Below are 22,348 nucleotides of genomic sequence, written 5' to 3'. Positions count from 1 at the left end.
GGAGAGAAGTGTATTAGCATTGAGGCCCGGGGGGGGGGGGGGGACAGGAGAAGAAGCGAGCGAGCTACTGAGAGAGGAAGAGAGAGAGTGAAAGGGAGGGGATAGTGAAATAGAGAAGAGGAGAAAACACAAGGGGAGGGGGAAATATAAGAGAAGAACAGGGGGGACGGCAGGGAAAAGAGGGGAGGGGAGAGATATCATATTGTTCTTTTCTCCCTCACAGTCTGCCATCCGTGTTACGGGGTTTACTGCTCGGAGAGAAGAGAAAGAGAGGGGGCGGCGGAAAAGGCGAAAGAGGGCGGAATGCCCCTTTACAAACGTTGCATCTGACTAAAATAGCAGAGAAGCTCGTAAATCGGAAATTGGACAGAGAGGAAGACAGTGGTTCTTGCAACGCCAAGGTAGGAAGCTATTCCCTTTGTTACTCCTCTAGCCAACGTGCACTCGGGTCTGTGATACCCGCGATGTGTGCGTTATTTGTATCATATCTTCTCTAATCCTGCATCCCACACTGTGCTCTGCTGAATATGCACTAAATCCAGCAGCATGTGTCTGTTTTCCATAAATATTTAATGTATATAATTTGTGCATCACCCTGGCTCTTATATATTGCATTCTCCCGATGGTACGTGTATGTTTCGAGCATATAATGGTATGCATGTTTTGTGGACGCAGTCTAGAAGGCTATAATAGGTTTGGAAAGCAGATAACCGGCTCGTCTCCTCATTACAAGTGTATCATTGGCGGCGATCCTCGCTGATGATGACGATTTAACTTTTTTCCCACGCAAACGCTACGAAATATAAGACGAACAGACAGCGGAGTGCGCGCACGAGCACACAGAAAACACAGAAGACAGGTTGAGGTGCGTAAGACGTGCGTAATTCCCCCTCCACCCCACCCGACTCCCCAGTACCATCAAAGGCACAGTTGCTCTGGCTTCCCACTACAAAGAACATATTCATGCAAATGGTAAACAAAACAAAGCAAAACAAAAAAACCTACTGAGACACACTGACTCACCACTGTGACATAGTGCTAGGTGAAAAATGAAGTGGGGACTGCCCGTGTGTGTGTGTGTGATTACACTCCCTGTCTGTAAATAGGTCCCCACTCTGCAGCTCCACTGGCTGTGCAAGAGGCAGAAACAGCAGCACTGATATCCCAGGATTTCTGGCTGGCCACTTGCTCTCTATTTCCTGTCCCATGTTATAGATAATTTAGACTCTTGCAACTCCAACAGGCCCAGAGTGGTGGAAAGGTGTGAAAGCCTGAACAGCAACCTTTGTTATGTGTGAATGTGAGATAGAAATAGGTGGCGATAAAAGGAGAGAGTGTCAGCATGAATGTGAGCGGGTGTTTGATTGCATGTTTATAGAAATATATGGCCTTAAACAGATATTAAGGTTCACTCTCTTCCACCTCATGTTATTTATTCGTTGAAAGGGTGTCCAGGAGCTTTTATAGGAGAGGCTAAATTGGAACAACCTCGAGGCTGAGGCTCAGCAAAGCTATTACCTCTAGTCAATAGACATTAATATCCCCACGCTCAATCTTGGCCTCAAACGGCGCCGTCTCCGTCTTGGCGAAACACAGCACTGCTCCACTGGAGTAACCAAAAAGATGTATTGTAGTCCCCCTATCTATTTAGGCCATACTTCAGTCTGCCATAGTTGAATGAGCAGAAAGTTGCAACGATAGCATCGTCACAGGCAGACGTAGCTGGGGCCTCAAAAGGAAGTGATGCAAAACAAAAAAGGAGAATATGCCGGCACCAGTGGAGAGAGGTCATGACCTCTATGTTTCAAGGAGAGTCCTGATGAATGGCTCTGAGATTACATCGATTTGAGATGGTACACAAACTGATATGGCCCAGCAGGGTACAGCAGGGGCAGATAGCATCAGAGCTGAATGGGTCACAGGGCCAAGTTGCCAGTCTGTGGAGTACAGCAGGCTGGAAGTTATATGTTTTCGAGGGGAACACAGTTGATGGGAACACAGCTATAAAGGCACAGACATGGGAAGTGTTAGATTTGCTTAAACATTTAAGAAAACGTTAAGAAAATGTAATGACTTTAAAAGAAAGAACAACAACAAAAGCATTCAGAGCAAGAATTAGAGGTTCAATTAAAGAAGACTTCCAGGTACAGATGAAAACAAAAGACAGAGTTAGAAAGCAGGTTCAGTGAGATCTGCCTGAAACATCCTATTAGGTATATCCAATGGATTAGTCTTTTTTGCCCACAGAAGCATTATGTTCTAACGCAGTAAGTTCAATTTCACAATTATGAAGGGTTTCACTTTCTCCCTATCAAAATAGTCAGACCTGTTAGCAATCAACAGTGTTCCTATTAGTCCATGGCCCCTGAAAGATATCCCAAAAATTGAATAAACCTCATGTACTATATTGTCTGATGAACTGTAAAATTAAAATCAGGAAAACCTCCAAGTAACATTGCTAGTACTGTTTCCATTGCTACAGCTCATAATACTGATCCTCTGAGCCAGAAAAACTAAAACTGTAACGAACTCAGATGTGATGTATTTTATTCAATATAAAGACAAAGCTATAATTTGTCTAGAAAATGAAATGCCAAATGACGATACGAGGTTGCAATAGATCACAGATTCGTGGTAAGCATCTTCTACTTCTCATTCAGCAGGCAGCAGCGTTTTCAAATACCTTATCACTGTAATTCCCAAACCCAGCTGAGGTGTGTGATTCATCCCTCAGAGACAGATTCCACATACAGATTTCAGATTTCAGGTGCGCTGTCGAACATGATCCTTGCTGCTGAAAAACCCACCCGCTGGGTTTTATCAGATTCACATTTGCCCCTACTCAGTGATTTGTGTTGTTCGTGCCTGTTTTCGGTGGAATTTTGAATCAAGGGAGAACACCACTGGAATTCTTGTGTGAGGAGTGCAGAGACAAGAGAGAGAGAGAAAGAGAGAGAGATCCAATACAGCTACTTAAAAATAGTTAACACAATATTTGATATTGGATAAATATTTATTGGTGTAAGCCCCAGCAATAAGAAACAGGACTACTGTTTTTTCTTTTTTCTGCACATTCTGGATGCATTTTCTCCCTCTAATTTGTATTGGATTTTCTATTTTTAGCTTGTCTGCACCTGAGGGTGACTCCAAATCTGTCCTTCCTATACAAATACAAAAGCGATCCCTTCATTATAAGGGGATACAAACATAAATGCCTCACCTGCTTCATTGCCTTTAAGCTAGAATGAGGATGGAACAGCTCAAATGAGCCATGAAAAATGAGATATTTAAGTGATGCACTTATCCTGATTAACAGGAGGGGCCAGCCAGGGGCTCAGTTTCTTGCACAAGGACACAAGTACAGGGTTGAACCTGATATTTTAGGTGACTGGTGCAAGAGGCATTATTTTTTTCTCCAGATTTAGCTTATGATCAGACTGGCTAGCTTCTTTCATTACCGGGCACTGACTTCTTCCCTTTTCCTCTTCTTTCCATCATGTGATTAGACAGGACCTGCCTAGACTCCATTCCTCGTAGTGTGATTAGCCTAGGACCTTGCGTGCCGTCCTGTCTCCTCTGCCGAATCGGGCAGTGACCTAACTGGTCGGCTGGTTTATACTGAGCCAAATGGCTTCTCTGAGAGTATTGATCCCAGGCACAACAGCAGTCAATGGAGCGTCTGTGGGAGGTTTAGTGTTGCTCTGTACGCTACAGTAAGAATGTACATTTCAGGGCATGATGCAGTCTAAGCGGACTGACTCGTCAACTTGTTTCTGACTGCACATTTATTTGTGAAAAATCAGCCTCTGCAAACATTTGGCTTGAAATTAAAATAGCATCCTAAATCCTTTGATTACCATTGTTGCTGTGTCACTGTTGCTGCTAGCTTCCTCTGCTTCTTTTCTGGCCTTCTCTGCTCCATTTTTCCCTCCTTCTTTATCTGTCTCGCCTCAACTTCAATGTGAGCATCTCTTTTCTGCTCCTCTTCTCCGTCTCCTTCTTTCTCCATCTCTTGCTACACACTCATTCCTTCTGTCTCCTCCATTTCTTTTGCACCTCTCCTTTCCTCCTTATGCTCTCACTGGCATTTGACGCGGCCGGTTTTGTGCCAGACAGCCATTTCTTAGATTGAGATATCCTGGTTTTAAAGTCACTCAGACAGATTTACTATCTTAATGGCATAGAATGGGAGGGGGGTGGGGGTGTCCTAAAAGGAGGCCGTTGTAGGATGTTGGTTTGGATGGAATTCTGATTCTCTAATTCTGGATCTCTTTCTGACATCGGCTGTGCTGAGATGGACAGATAAATAGACTGTATTATCTGACTTTCCTTCAGACTGACAGACTATCCTAATGTGACAATCAGCTACTCAAAAGAGACAGAGACAGAGGACAAACCAGTCAGGGGAGTGTGTTCTGTCTTCAAGAGGAGAGACAGAAAACTAAAAAGGGAGTGGATGCTTTTCTTGTTTCAGATCTTGTTTGGAGTGAAATATGTCTTTTCTTAATGCGGTGACTGATTGATGGCTGGTAGAGAGATGGACACATAGGAACCACTTTGCTAGGGAGGTGCCACTCAGTGCACAGAGACTGACACTGACATTTCACAGGACAATGCACATCAGATGATCAATAGTCCTTCCTCTGTCTGACGAGGCACCTTGCTTGGGAAATAGGACTGCTTCTTCACAAGGACAAGGCGTCTCTGCGCAGGAGTGAGCCGACCTCTCGCCACGAATGTTGTTTTGCCAGTGATTTATTTTCCAACCAGGCCACCGTTTTGTTCAAGATTCTTCAGCAAGACATTTTCAATGCCAGTGCTTTTGCAACAAATCAGTATTATTAGATGGATTTTTGCATGTTCTCCTCAGTTTAAGTCCCTTGAGACTCACAGACCAAGAGAAACTGAGATTCAAGCATTGACCTGTTTTTATTTAGACAGAATGAGTTCAAAAATAAAGACAGTATAATAAAGAAGTCTAGTTTCTCTTGGTTGGAAGGACAAGGAGCACACACAAAGCAGTCAGACTTTATACCTCCATCTGATGTTTTATAAGATTTCTTTAACCTTCAAAACGTTCATCTTTATTGGTGTCCTTGCTGTCTGTGCTGCACTTGTCTATATGCACCAGACTGATTGATTGATTCTTAATATTTTTCAGGTGATGTTGGAGAACTTCAAGAAGGAGTCTGCACCAATCTGACAGTGACTTCCAATCCATGCTGGTGTGTTGGAGAGACCACAGAAATCAATGTGTTCCACTAATTCCTGTTGGAGCGAGATGACTAAGAGCTCAACACATTTCACAAAATGCAGAGAAGGAAAAAAGAGAATCTGCTTGTCTGCAGGCTCCTGTCTCTAGTCTAGGAAACATTAGGAACATAACAAGTTAAAGGTTATGCATGCACTGCAGGCATAACTCCATATTCCTCAGCCAAACTATCTGCAAAAACAAAAAAGACATTTACATGTAGAGTGTCTCTGCTCTGGCTTGCAAATTCAACATGGCCCAGAACCTCGTGAATCAAGTTCAATAAAGGTAAAACACACAAACCATAGCTTAATGACATTAAAGCTAATGAACAGCTTAAATTTGGATTCATTCTTTCAGTACAATGAATCTATATAGCAAAATATGAAGCTAAATTTGAGATACTTGGTGGTTCTTCCAGCCAAGGGACTTGTGGATTATTTGGATCTTTCAATTCAATTTGAAAGAAAAAAAAACAAACAAACAAAAAATCAACCATTGTAAAGACAAACGAGGCCAGTCACCCTCACTCTCACAACGGTTACTTCAGTATGCAGTATTTGTGTTTTGGAGACTCACACGAACACAGAAAAGAGACTGTAATTATTTAAATTACTCTATAATTACAGTAAAGAGTGTTTTGCTTTGAAATATTACATGAAGTTTCGAAGTAATTGACCCACTGGTCAAACGATCACTGTATCACCAGGAGATTGTCGACAGTAGGTCTTCATACAATTAAGTGACACCATGTTTAGTGAGCACTGAAGCAACTAGCATTATTCAAAAAGAATTAAGCAAAATAAGCTTTACTATGTAAGTGACCAAAATAGTATGTTATTATGACTGCTGAGGGAACTCGATCTGTACAGTGACCCACCTTCTTCCCTCTTCTTCATCATTATTCTTACCTGCAACTTCTCAAAGTAGCAGGTTAATGTACAATATACTCACTTGTAATTCAAATCTAATTTAATTAAGTAATTATTAGGAATATTTTATTTAAACTTGCATTAAGTGATAATTCAATGAAATGACATCTCCGTATTCTGAGGGTTGCTCGTGCTGCCAAACCCACTAAGAATCAACACCTAATTCTCACAGCTCTGAAGCTCTACATAGCTTTTAGCTTCTTTTTAATTCAGTTAGATTCAAAATAAATTTGTTGTACCTCAAATGGCAATTTAAGGCTCATTAGCTCACTGCGTTGTTTCTTCTGGTCATATACAGTATAGACTGTATGGTGCTTTTATTTGTGCAAGAACTTTCTGCTGCTGCCCCTGCTGTATGCAATGAGAACTACAGTTGTGATGTACCCTGCCTGAAACATCGTCCCCTTAATCAAGGAAATCCACAGATCTTGCTATCAACAGTTTTTATAAGGAAATATTTTGTACCAAAAGTAACAATGTAGTACTGCTAGATATGTTTGTAGTGAGAAAATATATTTTTCACATTTTAGATGATGCCATTTACCTAATACCAGTCTTCACAGTGTATGCTAAAACTGTAATATGTAGCACCGGAATTAATGATCTATCAAGAACACAGTGATGGTTTTGGCATTAGTGTTTTCACTTCATGGGTAAAGTGAACAGTCTCCCAGAAACTTGATTTCTACTCCCTTGTGTCCTTACACTCATGCTGCCAGTTTCTCTTCCTTTATCTCTTTCAGGTATAAGTGAGAGGGGCGGGTGTTGATTGGTCATACATGGGCACATCAGTCTGATCTCTGCCATCCAGGCTCTGCCTCTTCCTCTGCCCCTGCCTTTCAGAGTTCATACCTTGTAAAAGGTGGACGGGTCAAAACTCTACTTCCCCGAGCGCCGTCCAATAAGTAAGGGCGGTGAGGACTGCGCTGTCATTGGCTGACTGCAGGTGAGAGTGCGATGCGGATTGGAGGATGTCGGGGGACTGGGATGAAGACCTGTGTAAGAAGGCGTTGGTGTTGGTGGAGGAGCTGTGCTTCAACTCCCCGAGAGGTTACAGCCAGAGTGAACGCTGCCAGGAGTTCAGCTATCTGCTGAGAGGCCGCAACAGACAGCTGGACACAGGTAACTGATGCACCGGCAGCTCTTCATAAATCATTTTGACAATGTCAAGAGTGACTCCTTCAGCAAACCTTTTGTATAAAAGAAGAGTGTGTTCTCAGAGGTTTGAACAGTTTGTAAAATCCCTCAGTGGAACCTGTCTTTCCGAGCCTTCAAACAGCCACCCTTGTAGTTTCAAAGGCTAACCCCCTGTAGACTTGAAAGGTAGTTTAGTACTTAGTAGTTTCCTCCTCCACACACCTTCATTTATGTCAGTCTAAATGTACAGTACTCCAATAATAGCACGCTTTCACAATAGAGGATGCATCAAAAATGTCCACAGACAGTCCTGCAGAATAAACCTCTCCTCTGCTTTGTAACATGGTCTAGACACTTAAGACTTTCACACAACATTACTAAATACACTGAGTGCTACTTTTTTTTTTAAATACTTTCTTCCCAATATGAAAACACCTTAAGTTAGCTTTGATTTTCAATCAAATGTTGCCAAGTAGACCACAGCTGCTGTACTCTGTGAGGGAGGAAACCACGAACTTTACAGACACCTTTCAAACCTACAGAGGCGAAGTCTTTGGCACTAAAAAGATTCTGGGTAATTGCTGTAAGCAGATGATCACCAACTCAAAAAGCATTCTGTTAATACATTCACTGAAGAGTTTTATCATCCCATTACCGTTTGAATAGGGCTTTACATCTAAAATGTTTTGGATGCTTTGTATAATAGAAAAATGTCAGTAGTTGTAGACACGTACAGCAACATGACATAGTTTATGTTCGATTTTAAGGTTTGAGTAGACATGTTAAGTGGAGTGCTCATGTTTAAAGATGGTTAGAGGTACTGTGCACTCAAAGCAACAAACCATGAAATATTCATCTGCTAGTTTGAAATGACTACAGTACAAGTCCATCTCGTTTCTTTTACGAGACCCCGAAGAGCCTCAGTAGAATTCTGCAATTGTTATCTCAGAGCTGTTTTTCTAACCAAACTGAGTAGGTGCATCGTGATGCACTGTGGCGTTTATTGTGTGCAGAAGATTGTGTGTGGCTTCTCAGTGAAGCATTTGGAAGTGCAATGCACTGTTATGCAGATTAGATTGAATATCTGTGGCTCAGTGTAGATTAACCTGAATTGGCTGTGTGCTGCCTCTAGACATTTGGATGGCTCTGTGAAGAAATGTCATGCCAAGGTTTTAGGCGTCAGCCCCTTTGCTTACCAGCTGTGTTTTATTCGGTGTTTGCTGACGGAAGTCTACGATCCCTCAGAGGACCACGACAGCCGAACACCATCAGTGTATGGCTTGTGTAAGCAGTGGAGATTTGTTTGATGTGGAGCGATGTACAGGTCCTGGTGAGCTTGCATCAGTCGCTGACTGACAAGGAGTCTCAGTCCCTCTTTACGGTGCACTTCAGAAGCCTCCTACCCACCCATCGACCTGCCCGCTGACTTGCTTTTTATGCTTTGTGGATTAGTGATGGATCTTTGGCAGGATCAGTGTTTGGTAAGGTACAGCGGCTGCCCTAAAGAGAGACAAACGGAGGCTAGTGGTTTGGCCTCCGACAGTCTCCGTGCACGTTTGATCACAGCCGTGTGTTATCAGCGCACCCTGATCTGCCAACCACACTCAACTTCTGCCTCCTTGCTTTGTGTTTTTCCCTCCTGATCAATACATTAACCTTTTTCATCCTTAAACCCCTCCCCTCTTTAGGTTTCACTTTAAATCATTGTCAGCTGGTTCTCCACAATCTCTCTGTTTCCCTGGCTCTTTCTCTCTCTGTCGTTGCCTCCTTGGTTTCTACTCTTTCACACACGGTGTGGTAGTTGCATCGACTTCACCAAGTCTCCTTTAATCTCTCTACTCCTCCTCCTCTGTGGAAATGAAAAGGGTGAATAAACCCCGTCAGCTTATATGTTTTTTTCAGCATGGGCGCTGATCTGTTTTCAACCCTCTTCAGGCATTCTTTGGCTTGGATCATTTCTTCTTTCTCTCTATTCCCCTTAATCACTACTGTGCCTTTTTTCCTCCTGATGTTTTATACCTTGTCCTACCTCCTGCGCCCACTTTACCACTCCTCTCGCTCCATCACTTTACCCTCCACATGTCTCCTAATCTCTGTCATCATGTGCCTTCTTGCCTTGCTGTCTCTTCCTTTTTTCATCCTCCCCATCTTGTTCCCCACTGCGACAGATCAATGGTCTCTTACCCATCCCCCACCGTCAAATCCCCCCATCATATCTTTTGAACAAGTGCTGATTAATGACATACACAGACTGATGAATAGTTCACCAGAGAGAGCGAGGAAGGAGAAGGTGGGAGACGGAGAGAAGGTAGGGGTGATGAACAAAGAGACAGTTGCTGAGGAGAGGTACAAAGTCAGAAATAAGAAATGACAGCAAGGAATGGGGGGGTGTTTGAGGGGATTATATGGCAGAGCAAATGAAAGAGGAAGACAAGGAGGGCAGGTGGAGACAGAGGGTGAAGTGAGTTCCAGAGGAAAAACCCCAGGGCTTAAGGGCTGGCTGTTGTTTCAAACAAAAAACTTTAAATGGATTAAGATCATTTTAATATTCATTGCATATTCTATATACAATCCTGTATATTCTGTGAACCATATAAAGAACCACAAAAGTTCTGGAGCTGTGGAGCTGATGTCAACTTTCTTCCATTTCTGCTCTCTTTGACTGAGACTGTTGCTGAAACTGCCCAGCAGTCTGGCGCTGAAGGGGCGCTTTTATAAAAAATAATTCTGTACGCTTTTTCATTAGGATGAGTCATACTCTCTCGAGTACCCACATCCTCACCCCCACATATCCACATAGCCTTCCCCCACCCCCACCCCACCCCTCATACAAAATCCTTGAGCCGTCACAGATTAAACAGCTCATAACCATGAGAAAATGCAGGATGCCACAGCATAGAGGTCCCCACAGCCTCACCCCCACATACCCGCATAGCCTTCCCCCACCCCCACCCCGCCCCTCATACAAAATCCTTGAGCCGTCACAGATTAAACAGCTCATAACCATGAGAAAATGCAGGATGCCACAGCATAGAGACATCACTGTGGGTGTTGATGGGTTTTTTTTATTGTTTGCCAACCCTCCACTCTGCATCGCCTCCTCTTCTCCCCTAAGAATATCCTCTCTGCCAACATTTTCCCCCATTTTAAGCTCAGGATTCAAATGTGGGATACAAGCTTCAGGGGATGTTGCATATCAATTTACACCTGTGGCGGGTTCCCTCTCTTGCTCCATGATGACTGATTTGTACATGTAATGATGCTGGTAATGGTGTGTGTGAAGGACATGTAGAGAATGATACAGTGACTTACTGTTGATTTAATAGGTGTAAAATGTATCAGTGTGTTGTTTATGAGCCTTGCTAGCAGTACACTACTGACCTTTTCGTCATTGACCACTGTGTTAGTAACCTATGAACTCTTATTGAGTGGAATGCCATGACATGTGTAAAACACCCGTTAAGATCAGCTGCACTTTGTGTTTATGGCTAATTAACAAACATTAGCATGCTACAATGCCAAACTGGTAAACACAGTGAGCTTTATACCTGATAAACATCATATTAGCATTGCAGTGCGGTTAGCATTGAGCTCAATGCACATCATTGTGTAAGTATCCTCACAGAATTGCTAGTGCGGCTGCAGTCTCCTTAAAACTATATTCTTTATAGTTTTCCTTGAATGAGTTTTGTTTGTCTCCTTTCTGTTTGTTGAATCTTTTGTTTTTTCCCTCTCTCTACCTGCTTCTCTTTCCACTGAAGAGATCTCTGTCAGTCTGCTGTCAGTCATTGTGACGTTCTGCGGTATCGTCCTCCTCTCCGTCTCCCTCTTCGTCTCTTGGAAACTATGCTGGCTCCCATGGCGGGACAAAGAAGGCGGAGGCCTGAGCCTGACATCGGGATTGCTACCCGGAAGCGCTGGCATCGGAAGCCTTGCAGGCGCTGGGGGATCTCTAATACCCCCGTTGCTTCAGAGGAAGGAGGGCCATTCTTCATCCTCACTTTACCCCTCCCTGGGCCAGCAGGGCCAGCACCACCCCCACTTCTCTGAGCTGGTGGGACTGGAGAGAGGGGAGATGGGAGGTGTGGTTGGCGGGCCACATGAGACCCAGGAGCACTCATACCTGGACATGGACTCCTATCCCAACAATGCTGGTGAGAGAAACATTAGACACTCTTAACCCCAGTCTGTAGAAGTAATGTAATGCCCTATTTTAATATACTCACAGTATTGAATTCAATACATTTACCTGCATACAGTAAAAGTAATTTATCTGTGCTGCACCTGTGTGATAAATGCTGACTGTTATTGTTCATATAAATGGGTTTTCTTTCAATAGAGCTGCATTTAAGGAATATTACTTTTCATCTTGCTGGCCTAGTCTCTTATTACAGGTACTTAGTTATACAGTAGGAGACAAGGAAAATGGCTACAACTGTCTTTGATCTGAATTTTTAATTACAACAAATATCACTTGCAATTAATTAAAAATTATTAATTTGTTGCATTAATAAGATTTTGGCAACATGGTGCAGAGGGAAGAGTTAAGAGACACACAGAATGACATATAATAAGGTTTTTACTGCAACCAAAAGACCACTGGAGTTTGTTTATGACAACATGAGGAACACAGTTTTCTTTTTGCCTTGTTTTGTTCTCTGTTAAATCCTGAGAAAATGTAGTTCTTCAGCTGCTAAGTGTTCAGCTTTCTTCATCAGTTAGTTTCATCAGAGCATTACAGACAGCAGCAGTAACAGCAGCTTATGCTGCTGCTGGAGACAAGGTTGATGCAAGCAGTGAAACTGAAAGTGAATGGTAAATGCACCATAAAAATAAGCTCAGAAATTTGCAAAAGCAGCACGTTCAAAATTCTATATGGGTTTCTTAGTACGTGTTACACATAGACATTTGATTTAATCTTCAAATATAAAAAATAAATACACAAATAAGAGCTGCAACAGTTAGTTGATTAGGTGATTGACAGAAAGTGAATCTACTTTGATGATCAAAAACACCAAACATTAGATGGTTCCTGCTTTTCAAATAGAAGACCTCGCTGCTTTTCTTTGTTTTGTTTTGGGTTTTTTTTTTTACATAAAGATGAAATTAATGTTACCGACTTTATGGACCGTTTCATGAATTAAACCAGAGATGGGAGAACATCACTTTGAGCTTTTTTTTCTCACATTCACCTGGTTTTTTTGTACTTTTCTGATGTTTAAAAGACCAAACATTTAATTGACTAAATAATCAGCAGATAAATGAATTGATTGTTGCCATAGCTTTAGCCCTAACACAAATAGACACAAAGATATTGATTAATGTAGCTTTTAAAGATCCCAGAAACATTTTATTGTTAAGCAGCAACAAAACAACAGTTTTAAACAGATGTGAGATATTAAAGACCTGATTTTATAAAACAGCTCAGGTTGTATTTACGCTGTCACCATCAATGTCTATCATTATACACAGTCAAATGTTTTCAGCTGCTGCTGAATGCACCCTCTTTCACACCTCTGGGATGTTTACCGTTCACACTGGCTCATGATCTGCAACCGTAAATATGTGTGCTCATTTCTGCTGTTAAAGCAGCATAAGACAATCTGTGCAATCAGTGCTGATGATCACTGATTCTCTTGCATTACAGGGCAATAAAGCTCGTGATTCATTGTGGATTGTTCTGTCCATTTCCTCACTCTGATAGGAACTCTGAAGCTGAGTCAAACATCTCCCGATGTCCCTAACTCAGAGGGTGGGGCCCATCCCCATAAAGACCTTCCCAATGCTCATTCCCAGCAGCAGGTCACCTCACGGTCAGTCCCAAATGGATGACTGTACTGGGCGTGTGTGTACATTTACATGAATCAGTATTTTTTTATCACTGTGCATTGTGATCATTAAAACTGACTGAAAAACATGATTGAAATTAGGAAAAGGCTGACTCCGCCTGGAAAAGTGTTGTTTTTGGAGCATGCTGATAGAAACCACATTAGTTTAGAAGATGTTGGCTTTAATCTTGCCTATAATGAGCACTTAGACTTCTTTTGAACCTCTGGGTAATAGTTTCATTTTTTTAAACTGAGACTGATATTAATAGATTTTTCCAAAGATAAGAATTCTACATAAACACACAAGACTCACACAGCACATTTCTCTGTTTCGAACTGATATTAATTAGTCTTTTTTTGTACTTAAGAAGCATCATCATCTTAATAATACATACTGTTAAGCATTGAAATTCATTCTTATGCGTCTGTTTAGGCCCAAGCCCATGACTCACCAGCTCTCCAGTCCTGATTTCCATGGTGAGGAGAAGGAGCAGGTAACCAGCATTGGGCAGATAAAACCAGAGCTCTACAGACCCAAGGGTGACCAGGGCGAAGGCAAACAGGGCGACACCTGTGGCAAGATCAGCTTCCTCCTGCGCTACGCCTTCAAGTAAGTCAGCAAGTTGACACTGAAACAACCTACTCTATCAGTGTCCTCTTATGTAAGAAGTGTAGAATTTTAGCCTTAATAAATCACTGCCAGAAATCATTTCAAGCTATATAAAGTTTAACCCTAAACAATGATCCCCAACATTTGTGTGGAGCAATTGACTTGATTCTGCTTTGATCAAAGTAGTGCAAAAAAACCTTTTCTATAGCAGTTGTCCTCTTTTTTTTCTGCTGGACCTGAATTCACAAAAACAATGCTTCGTTCAAATTTTTAAGACTTTAAGTCTCAAAACTATAAATTGTTACCACAAGCCACCACAGACCTTTACCTTTGTTTTTGAGAAATAGCATTTTGTTCATAAATTTGGCACAGCAGATGGTCTAAATACTACAATATACCCACGAGCCTCGGCCGCCACTGATGAAGAGGCCAGTCAGAGGAGTGAATCAGAGCGTTATGGAAATTAAAATGCTTTGTAATTACATTTGAGAAAAAAAACAGCGTTATAGTTGCTGAATGGCCCACGTTCAGAATGAATTTCAAAGTTGTGAAAAAACGCAGCTCTCCCTGTTCATTTCTATGGGGGACTGCAGCCACTGCAGCCTGAACCAGCACTGTAAGGGCCTCCAGCATTAGACTTTTTTGATATTATCCGGCAAAGGTGTTGCATTGACCAATCACGTATGGGGGACGGTCAGAATGTGGACACCCAGAGGAAGAAGTTTCTTTTGTTGACCTTGTTAGCATAAGCATTCATTGCTATTTACTCCCAGATTTGGGCCACAGTTAACACATTGTAATGACACACATGCGCTCTCATTAGTTAGGATACTGGATGTTAAACTGTCCTTTTTAATCTATCAATGCCAACACACTGGTGGTAGAACTGGTGCTAAGGTAGATTAGGCTACGTTAGCAGAATGGCTAAACCCCCCCCACCCCCCTGTGTTGTTTTATCACAGTCCGTCTGAATGTTGCTAATGGCACACCAGTGTTCTTTTTACACAGGCATCCCGGTATTAGAGACATGATGTTTAACGAGATATCCACCATATATATAACCATGCATATAACAAACATGTTGTTTTTGTTCATCCTGCACATTTACGACGTGATTCAGACTTATATAGTTGTTGTGCATAGTGCACAAATGTAATGATTATAGTCACAGATTCTGTTTCTTGTGAGCAATGCCAAAGTTGACATCCTCCAGTGATGGGTTGCAGAAACAACACTTCATTCAAATTTCCACTCACCTCCAACCAAGCGGCTTCTGTCCTTCTACACACAAGCCAAGGTGGAATGGTTGCACTAATTTTACTACCTCTCATGGCAGAATAAAGGAGGGTCAACACTGACCTCCGCACGCTGGCTTTTATACAGAATAGAGTGGTGGGAAATTGGCGCAATAATCTCGATTTGAATGAGCAGCATAAAAGGGACTTCAGAGGGCTGCAAGATGACGCTGCGTTGTTGAATTTCTTCATGGCACAAACCCAGGACAAAGCACTTCTTGGGAAAATATCTTTCAGCATATTTATCCCCTGAAGTAGACACAAAAGGAAAACCAGACAACAACACAGTCAAAACTTGAGTTTGGTCACTGTCACAAACTCTGGGGTTTATCTTTATTCTAAAACCTCACTTTGCCTCTAGCATGAAATGTGAGATTATCTCAACTGTAGAAATATTAATATTAATTAAATAAGAAATAAGAAAGTAGTACCATTAAATATAAGTGACAACACAGCGTGTGCATTTTTAATGTACCATGTGGCTTAGTTTGCTGTAGTTACTTTCATTTTGGAGAATTTAGCTCTAAGTACGTAATTGGTGGGTTCCATGCTGTGAGGGTGTAGGCTATACATGAATGTGTGTGTGTGACTGTGGGTTGTGGGGAGGAGTGTGCAGCTCACTGTGTGCTGTTCAGCTGGCAGTCGCCCCATCTTGGCCTGCCCCAACATGTAGAAACATTACAATGGGTGAAAGTGCTGCTGGTCAGAAAGAAAGGGAGCGAGAGGCTGTTTCAGTCCTGAATTATATATGGTGAACCACTTAAAACAGCAGCCCCTGTCAACACATAATAACACTGGATTGTGTTATAGCCAGAGTTACTGATACAGAGAATTAAATTAGCAAGGGACTGAATGGAGAGGCAGGTTAATGATGAAAATTATTCATGTGTCCCTTTTGCCCATTTTTATACTCACAAGATAATATAAGTCGTACTGTAGTTGTCTGTCATTACACTGGAGGGAAGTAGTTTTAGTGAGAGGAGCAGCAGAGAGGGAACGACTGAGCAATAAAGAAGAAAGGTTAGAGATGTAGCTGCAAGACGAGTGGTGATGTGTGTAGATGCACACACGTAGAGGTGTTTTAGCGCTGGATCTGGGATCAGATCAGTATGTTAATGTGTGAGATCCTGCTGTTTGGAGCGTAACAGTCAGAACAACAATGTCAATCTTCTCTAGATCCTCTGGGAAAGGTATTTCTATTGACAATCCCATTAAAAGCTGACACATTTCCACAGTGGGAATAACAGCTAGCTTTCGGGCATTGTCTGCCAGGAAAAAGGCCGTGAATTTCATTCTGTGCTCAAGCAGCAGCCGGTACTGTATATTCTCTGCAGCATGCCTAGGGGACTGTGTAAAAACCTTGATTTTGGTTCAGCCTCATGTTTTGTTCTGTAATAAGACACGTGAGCACTGGAATTTTTTTGGGCACAGGCTTCCTGTCCTTTTCCATTATTGTCCATCTGAACATTGCTGTGAACCACACTGGTTAATCACAGTGACTCTGGAGTCTCTACTGCCATTATGTCACAAAATCATACCGGATTAAATGATCATTAGATGTATGTTTGAATTGGTCAGGGTTAAAATGTTTGTCTGGCTGATCTGGAAATGTAATTAATGCCCTGTATCTTGTGTCCCTGATCTGACATGATTGCAGAGTGAACATGTTTATCTGATTGCCTTAATTGGATGTGATTCAGAGGTAAACACATGCCCTGATTGGCCACAGCTGTATTGTCAACAAGCGTATCTTATTTGTCATTGGTACACATGGACAGAAGACATTATAACTGCTGGAGTCACTGTTGGTATTTGTCCTTCTGATCCTTCCTCAGCCCCAAAGTTCATGCTGCTCTGCTTAAAGTAGCTAATGAAGTGTTAACGTGCTAGTTAGCACAGGGAGACACAGCCTAATGAGGTCTGATTAAAGACCTCCAAGCCGTCTTCATCTTCATCTGGTAATTAAATGCATAACAAACGGTGCATGAGACACAGCCGTGACTGTGGATGGAGCAGTGGAATGTAAAGGTGTGCGCTCACGCTCGCTTCTTTGTGTGTGTGACAAATAAAGACTGCCTACAGCCATACAGTTTTGCTTACATGTGCATTTGTGACTGGGTGTCTGCTTGGGTTCTTGATAAGAGGGCCAGTAACGCTGTATTTGAAACATTGTTGATATACTCCCCCTCCTTTTTTTTGTAATTACATGTACTGTCTGTTATACAATTTAAAGCAAAAAAAAAAAAAAATGTATATATATATATACACACATACACACTATACTGTATAAGTGTGTATATTCTTCTCGTTTTGGCATTTTATTCTTTAAAGTAAAATAGCACAATGATTCGATTTTGATTTGACCACCAATGTAATTACATATTTTCATACATAACTGATGAGTTTGATTTATCATTACTGCAGAGCTGAAACAAGTAGTCAAACTGCAGAAAAATGTTTGAGTGTTAATTAAACAAAAGTCCAAAAAAATCCACGTCACATCTGAATATTGCCTGCGTTCTCGGTTTTACAGTATATCAAAGTGACCTAACAACCTGTGGGTTGTGGCAGCACAAAGCAACACATTTGGAGAGGGCACACAAGGAAACGTTTTATTTACATTTTTAGGACCAAACAATTAGTTGATTCATTCATTCATTCATTAAACCAGTCTTTAACTGTATCAGAAGGTATTAATTAATCAGATTTAGATGTTTAATAATTATCTCTGCAATGCTGTCAATCAATTTGGAAGCAATAGCAACATCCAACTGTATTTTAAATTTTGGTGTTGGGGGCTACACCACTGTTTCCATCAGGACTAGAGTTTGCCTTTAAGTATTAAAGAACAGAACAACATTTTATTTATTCTGTATGTTACGTGAACTTAAATCTAAATGCTGCTTGTGGTGTACAGACTTCCAATAGACCAGCGGTTTCCAGTTTTTAACCCTATAATACTGTGACCTCTCAGGTTTCATATTATTTCAGCTGAATCATTTGAGAGTACTTAAAATGGTAAGATTTTGTTGCATTTTAGAAAAATTTGATTATATATATTTTTAAAAAGAGTAAAAAAAAACAAGCATAAATTGTATTTTGCTTGTATTATTTTCTACACTAATGAATGCTGATTTAAATCTACTAGAAATATGCAGTCAGTCAAACAAATGTATTCAAACAGCATCGATGTCAACACAGTGCCAGTATTTATTTATTTATTTTTTGCTTGCAGATTGTGTGGGTAACAGCTCTGTATGCGTGGCCCAAAGTGAGTATAGATTAAAGGGTCTGTGATAAGAATAATTAATGACCTTGGCTTTAGCCAGATAGTCTCTCAGTGGCTGTACATCTGTGTTTACACTTAAAATCACTGTATCCATGAAACAACTACAAGGATGGCACGCACACATACACACACACATCGTCTATGTCTATCTTTGTGAAGACACTCATTGACCTAATGCATTCCCTAGCCCCTTACCCTAACACTTAACCATCAGAACTAAAACCCTCATCAGAACTAAATGCCTAAACCTAACTCTAGCCCGAACACTAAACCTAAATCTAACCGGAACCCTAAAAAATGTCTTCAAAAACTGAGGACTGGCCAAAATGTCCTTACTTTCCAAAAATGTCCTCACTCTGAAGCAAAACAAAAAAAAGAACACACACACACACACACACACTCACACATACATATACTATTCTGGCTGTTCCTTGCTGCAGAGCCTCCCACACCATTATGTGCATACAAAGCCTCACACAGGTGCTTTTTGTGTGTGGGTTGCTCCTGTCTGAGTCTCACACAGTATTTGTGTAAATTTGTGCGACCCCTGCCTTTTAAGGCTTTTTTTATGAGCATGTGAAAGCCTAAAAGATGAATAATAAATATCTGTGTGTGTGTGTGTGTGTGTGTGTTTCAGCACGGAGCAGCTGGTGGTGAAGATCCTGAAAGCTTTGGACCTGCCAGCGAAGGACGCCAACGGCTTCTCTGACCCGTACGTGAAGATCTACCTACTGCCAGACAGGAAGAAGAAATTCCAGACTAAGGTAGCTTCCACTCCCACAGCCATAGTGCTCACCTGTATGCTCACAACTACATTTCAGTTTTATTTGTTGTGAAAACAACATAAAAACACTACACCCTTCAGCCATCATTAGCTCTGACTTACTGTTTGCTTTCTGCCTGTTTCCTGCTGCTGTAATGACCCAGCCTCCTCCTGGGGAATCGTTACAGTTTCTGTAATGTAATCTAATCTAATTTATTCAAGATAATGCGCTGCAGACTATTACACAGCACCGCTACTCAACTCCTGTGTATTATTCTGACGTGTGACAGTTGAGTCAATATTTGAGTACATTTTGGGAGGTTCTATACCAGGAACCGTGCCCTTAGCCCTCAAAAGGTTCTTCTAATTTATTCTCTGAGGGGAAACTCGCCACTTACTGTATGAACTTAGTGTTCTCTCAAATGTGACTTTTAGTTCAGTTTTATATCCAGAAATATCACCAGTAACGTTGGGATAAAACAGAGAGAAATTGTGAAGCTGGAAAGAGTCTGGAAAGTGTGAAAAGTAAGCTTTCAGTGACAATGAAGCTGTACAAGTTTGAAATGTCTTCTTTTTGGTTTCCTCCCCTTGTGTAGCTGTCGCCTGCATATCACAAAAGCCCTCTCAGCTACTGAAAAGCATGAATGCTTTAGTCATTTGCATAATACGACTCCTCTTTTGTTTGGACTGTAGATGATTGTTTAATTTCAATCACATCCCTATTAGCATGGAATTTTTACTACACGCTAATTGTGCCATGCTTTTGTTTCAAAAACAAAACAGACATCACCTACAAGCAGACATTAGAGCTCTGTTTCTGGTTTCACTGGGCACGGCGTCTCCATCAGCTGTGTGTTTAATCCAAAGCTAATAAGTAATCATCAAGCGCTAATAAGCCGGAGTGACAGACACACTCATGCAGTGACAAAAGTTGGATTTGCAAAATTGAGTGTGTTTCAGATTTTAATTATCACCAGCTTACTGCATGACAGCATTTATTTCAGATGCTTTAATGACAAATAAATCCCACCAGCAAATCTAAAATAGTACAGTTTTGTCTTGGAGACTGAAAAAGACTGAAGACAATTTACAAATGTCATCTGCAATGTGCTAAAAAAAAAAAAAAGATGAGCAGGAAATTACAGCTGCTCTCTTTCCACCAGACTGCTTTTTTATGATCAGTTTTATGTGACTTGTTATGGTGTTAACCAATGGAAAAGGCAGAAAACACAACATGCATTAGAGGTGAACTCATTTGGAATAAGCACAGATTATTGTGTAGTAAACATTTAAAAAAGAGGGCACACTTAGGCATGTTTGGGAGCAACATATTGTGTTTTAAATTTTGTTGTAGGCCTTTATTTCATTCAGCCAGTTTGATTTCATCTTTCATTGCACAAGTAACAGTAAAATTCACTTTTCTCCCTCCGGCTGAGAAACAAGGTCAGCCAGCGTGGTGGAGGTTAATTACACTGCCCACGGCCATTTCGGCGAGTGTTGCCACACTATTAATCAGACCACTTCTGGAATATTCTGGGTCCTCATATCTCATGTTTTCGAAGCAATGTAGATTAGTTTAAAATACTGATACCTGGCATTTTCATGCAATAATGCTAGTGTTGCTGCTTTCGACACAAAGGGTATACACCTGTATACACCTACAGGCAGGTAATCAAAGCTTTTATATTCACAGCAAGTCTGTGGTAGCTCTTTTCGGTGAAAAAATAAACCCTTTTTGGTTCACAGGGAGCGATTGCCTTTTATGTTTTCAGTTTGCTTTGGATGAAACAGAAGAGGCCAGGTGGTTTGCTGAGCAAAAGCAGGCAAAAAAGGAACAGGCCAAAACTGAAATACAAGGATAAAGATTCAGACACAACAAACAGCAACGAGAGTTACTTAAAAAAAAGTGTAACTGTGGAGATTACTGCTTTGAAACAAAAGTATTTTGACCAAGTATAGTTCTGTTTGTTGCCTCTCAGGGCTGTATTCACATGACAGCACTTATTGTGTCTGTGTTATGTGAAGACTGTCTTGTCTGTTTAGCCTTTGAGGATTCTGGATGCATCTTCAGAACAGTGTTGAATCTTGAATTTATCTGTCAGTGGATCAGTGCAAAAGTCTCGAATGTAAAAACATGACACAAACAAGGATTAAAATAAATGTGGTAACACTTTAGATTACAGCCCATAATTTACTATTTATCTTATTATTCAACATATCCAGGATATCAATAAAACACTTAGACAAATATACAAGTACAGGTAAATAACATGAGAGGTTTGAGAATAATGGGATAAACACTAAAATACATAGATTGTGAACTTTTTTTAGTTTGTTTGTTTATTTTTTTGTTTTTCTGAGTTAGCCCATAGCTGTCGCAGACTACAGTGACTCTGTTACTGCTTAACAAGGCGGGAAACGTGCTGACAGTGAACTTAATTATGGTGTAGTTTATTCAGACATTATGACATATTGAAAAAAACACTTTTGGAGATTACATTGGAAAAACACTGAGAAGCTATTATTATTAATATATTGTACAGTTCTGGGGACCAAAACGTGACGCTGAACCCAAGCTATAGCTTTTAAATGTGCATGTGTATTTAGAATGAGGACAATATATAAGGAAACTAAATCACCCTAATTTTATTCATAAAATCAGATTAGAAATAATTAAAAAGCCAAACACACATGAATAAGTGCAATCATAAATTCTAACTCTGTCTGTCCTTCTCACAGGTTCACAGAAAGACCTTAAACCCCGTGTTCAACGAGACGTTCCAGTTCGGCGTGCCGCTGAATGAGCTACATTCCAGGAAGCTGCATTTTTCTGTGTACGACTTTGACCGCTTCTCCAGACACGACCTGATCGGCCAGGTAGTGGTGGATAACCTGCTGGACTTCAGCGAGGGCAGCGGGGAGACGCCCATCTGGAGGGACATAGTGGAGGGCACTGCGGTAAGGATGCTGCTCTACTGCGGAAGTGACTCAAAACAATCACACTGATTTGGAAGAGATGCCCACTTTAGATACAGTTAGCTAAAATTTGACGCAGCCTTGTGGTGATATACATTAGGGCTGCTATAGCTTTAAATTATGGGACAAAGCTGTGATAACAGGAGTGAGGAATGGAGCATATTGAACACGATACGTTTTATTCAGTTTGCAGATGTGAAGTGAAATGAAGAAAAGCTACAATGATAATTTGAATCTATGTAACATAAGCAGCTGAATATTTCTGAA

The 22,348-nt window shown here is 41.1% G+C and overlaps 1 protein-coding gene across 3 annotated transcripts in view; it reads left to right on the top strand.

Annotated features, from left to right (window-relative positions):
* The first annotated feature begins 169 nt into the window (after positions 1–169).
* syt3 (synaptotagmin III) overlaps positions 170–22,348 on the top strand; it is a 29,980-nt gene continuing 7,801 nt past the window's right edge. The window contains exons 1-8 of one of the 3 annotated variants that reach the window (XM_020605532.1): positions 170–401; positions 5,162–5,225; positions 7,027–7,305; positions 11,082–11,474; positions 13,025–13,133; positions 13,582–13,758; positions 18,980–19,106; positions 21,845–22,063. In XM_020605532.1, coding sequence (XP_020461188.1) covers positions 7,155–7,305; positions 11,082–11,474; positions 13,025–13,133; positions 13,582–13,758; positions 18,980–19,106; positions 21,845–22,063 — 1,176 coding nt within the window. In that variant the 5' untranslated portion in view covers positions 170–401; positions 5,162–5,225; positions 7,027–7,154. The other 2 variants (XM_020605529.1, XM_020605530.1) reach the window with 2 other exon arrangements.

The sequence above is a fragment of the Monopterus albus genome, unplaced genomic scaffold (genome assembly GCF_001952655.1).
Source record: "Monopterus albus unplaced genomic scaffold, M_albus_1.0 scaffold70.1, whole genome shotgun sequence".
Taxonomy (NCBI): Eukaryota; Metazoa; Chordata; class Actinopteri; order Synbranchiformes; family Synbranchidae; genus Monopterus; species Monopterus albus.
The sequence above is the reverse complement of the archived record's forward strand: the minus strand, read 5'-3'. Positions and strand labels throughout refer to the sequence as shown.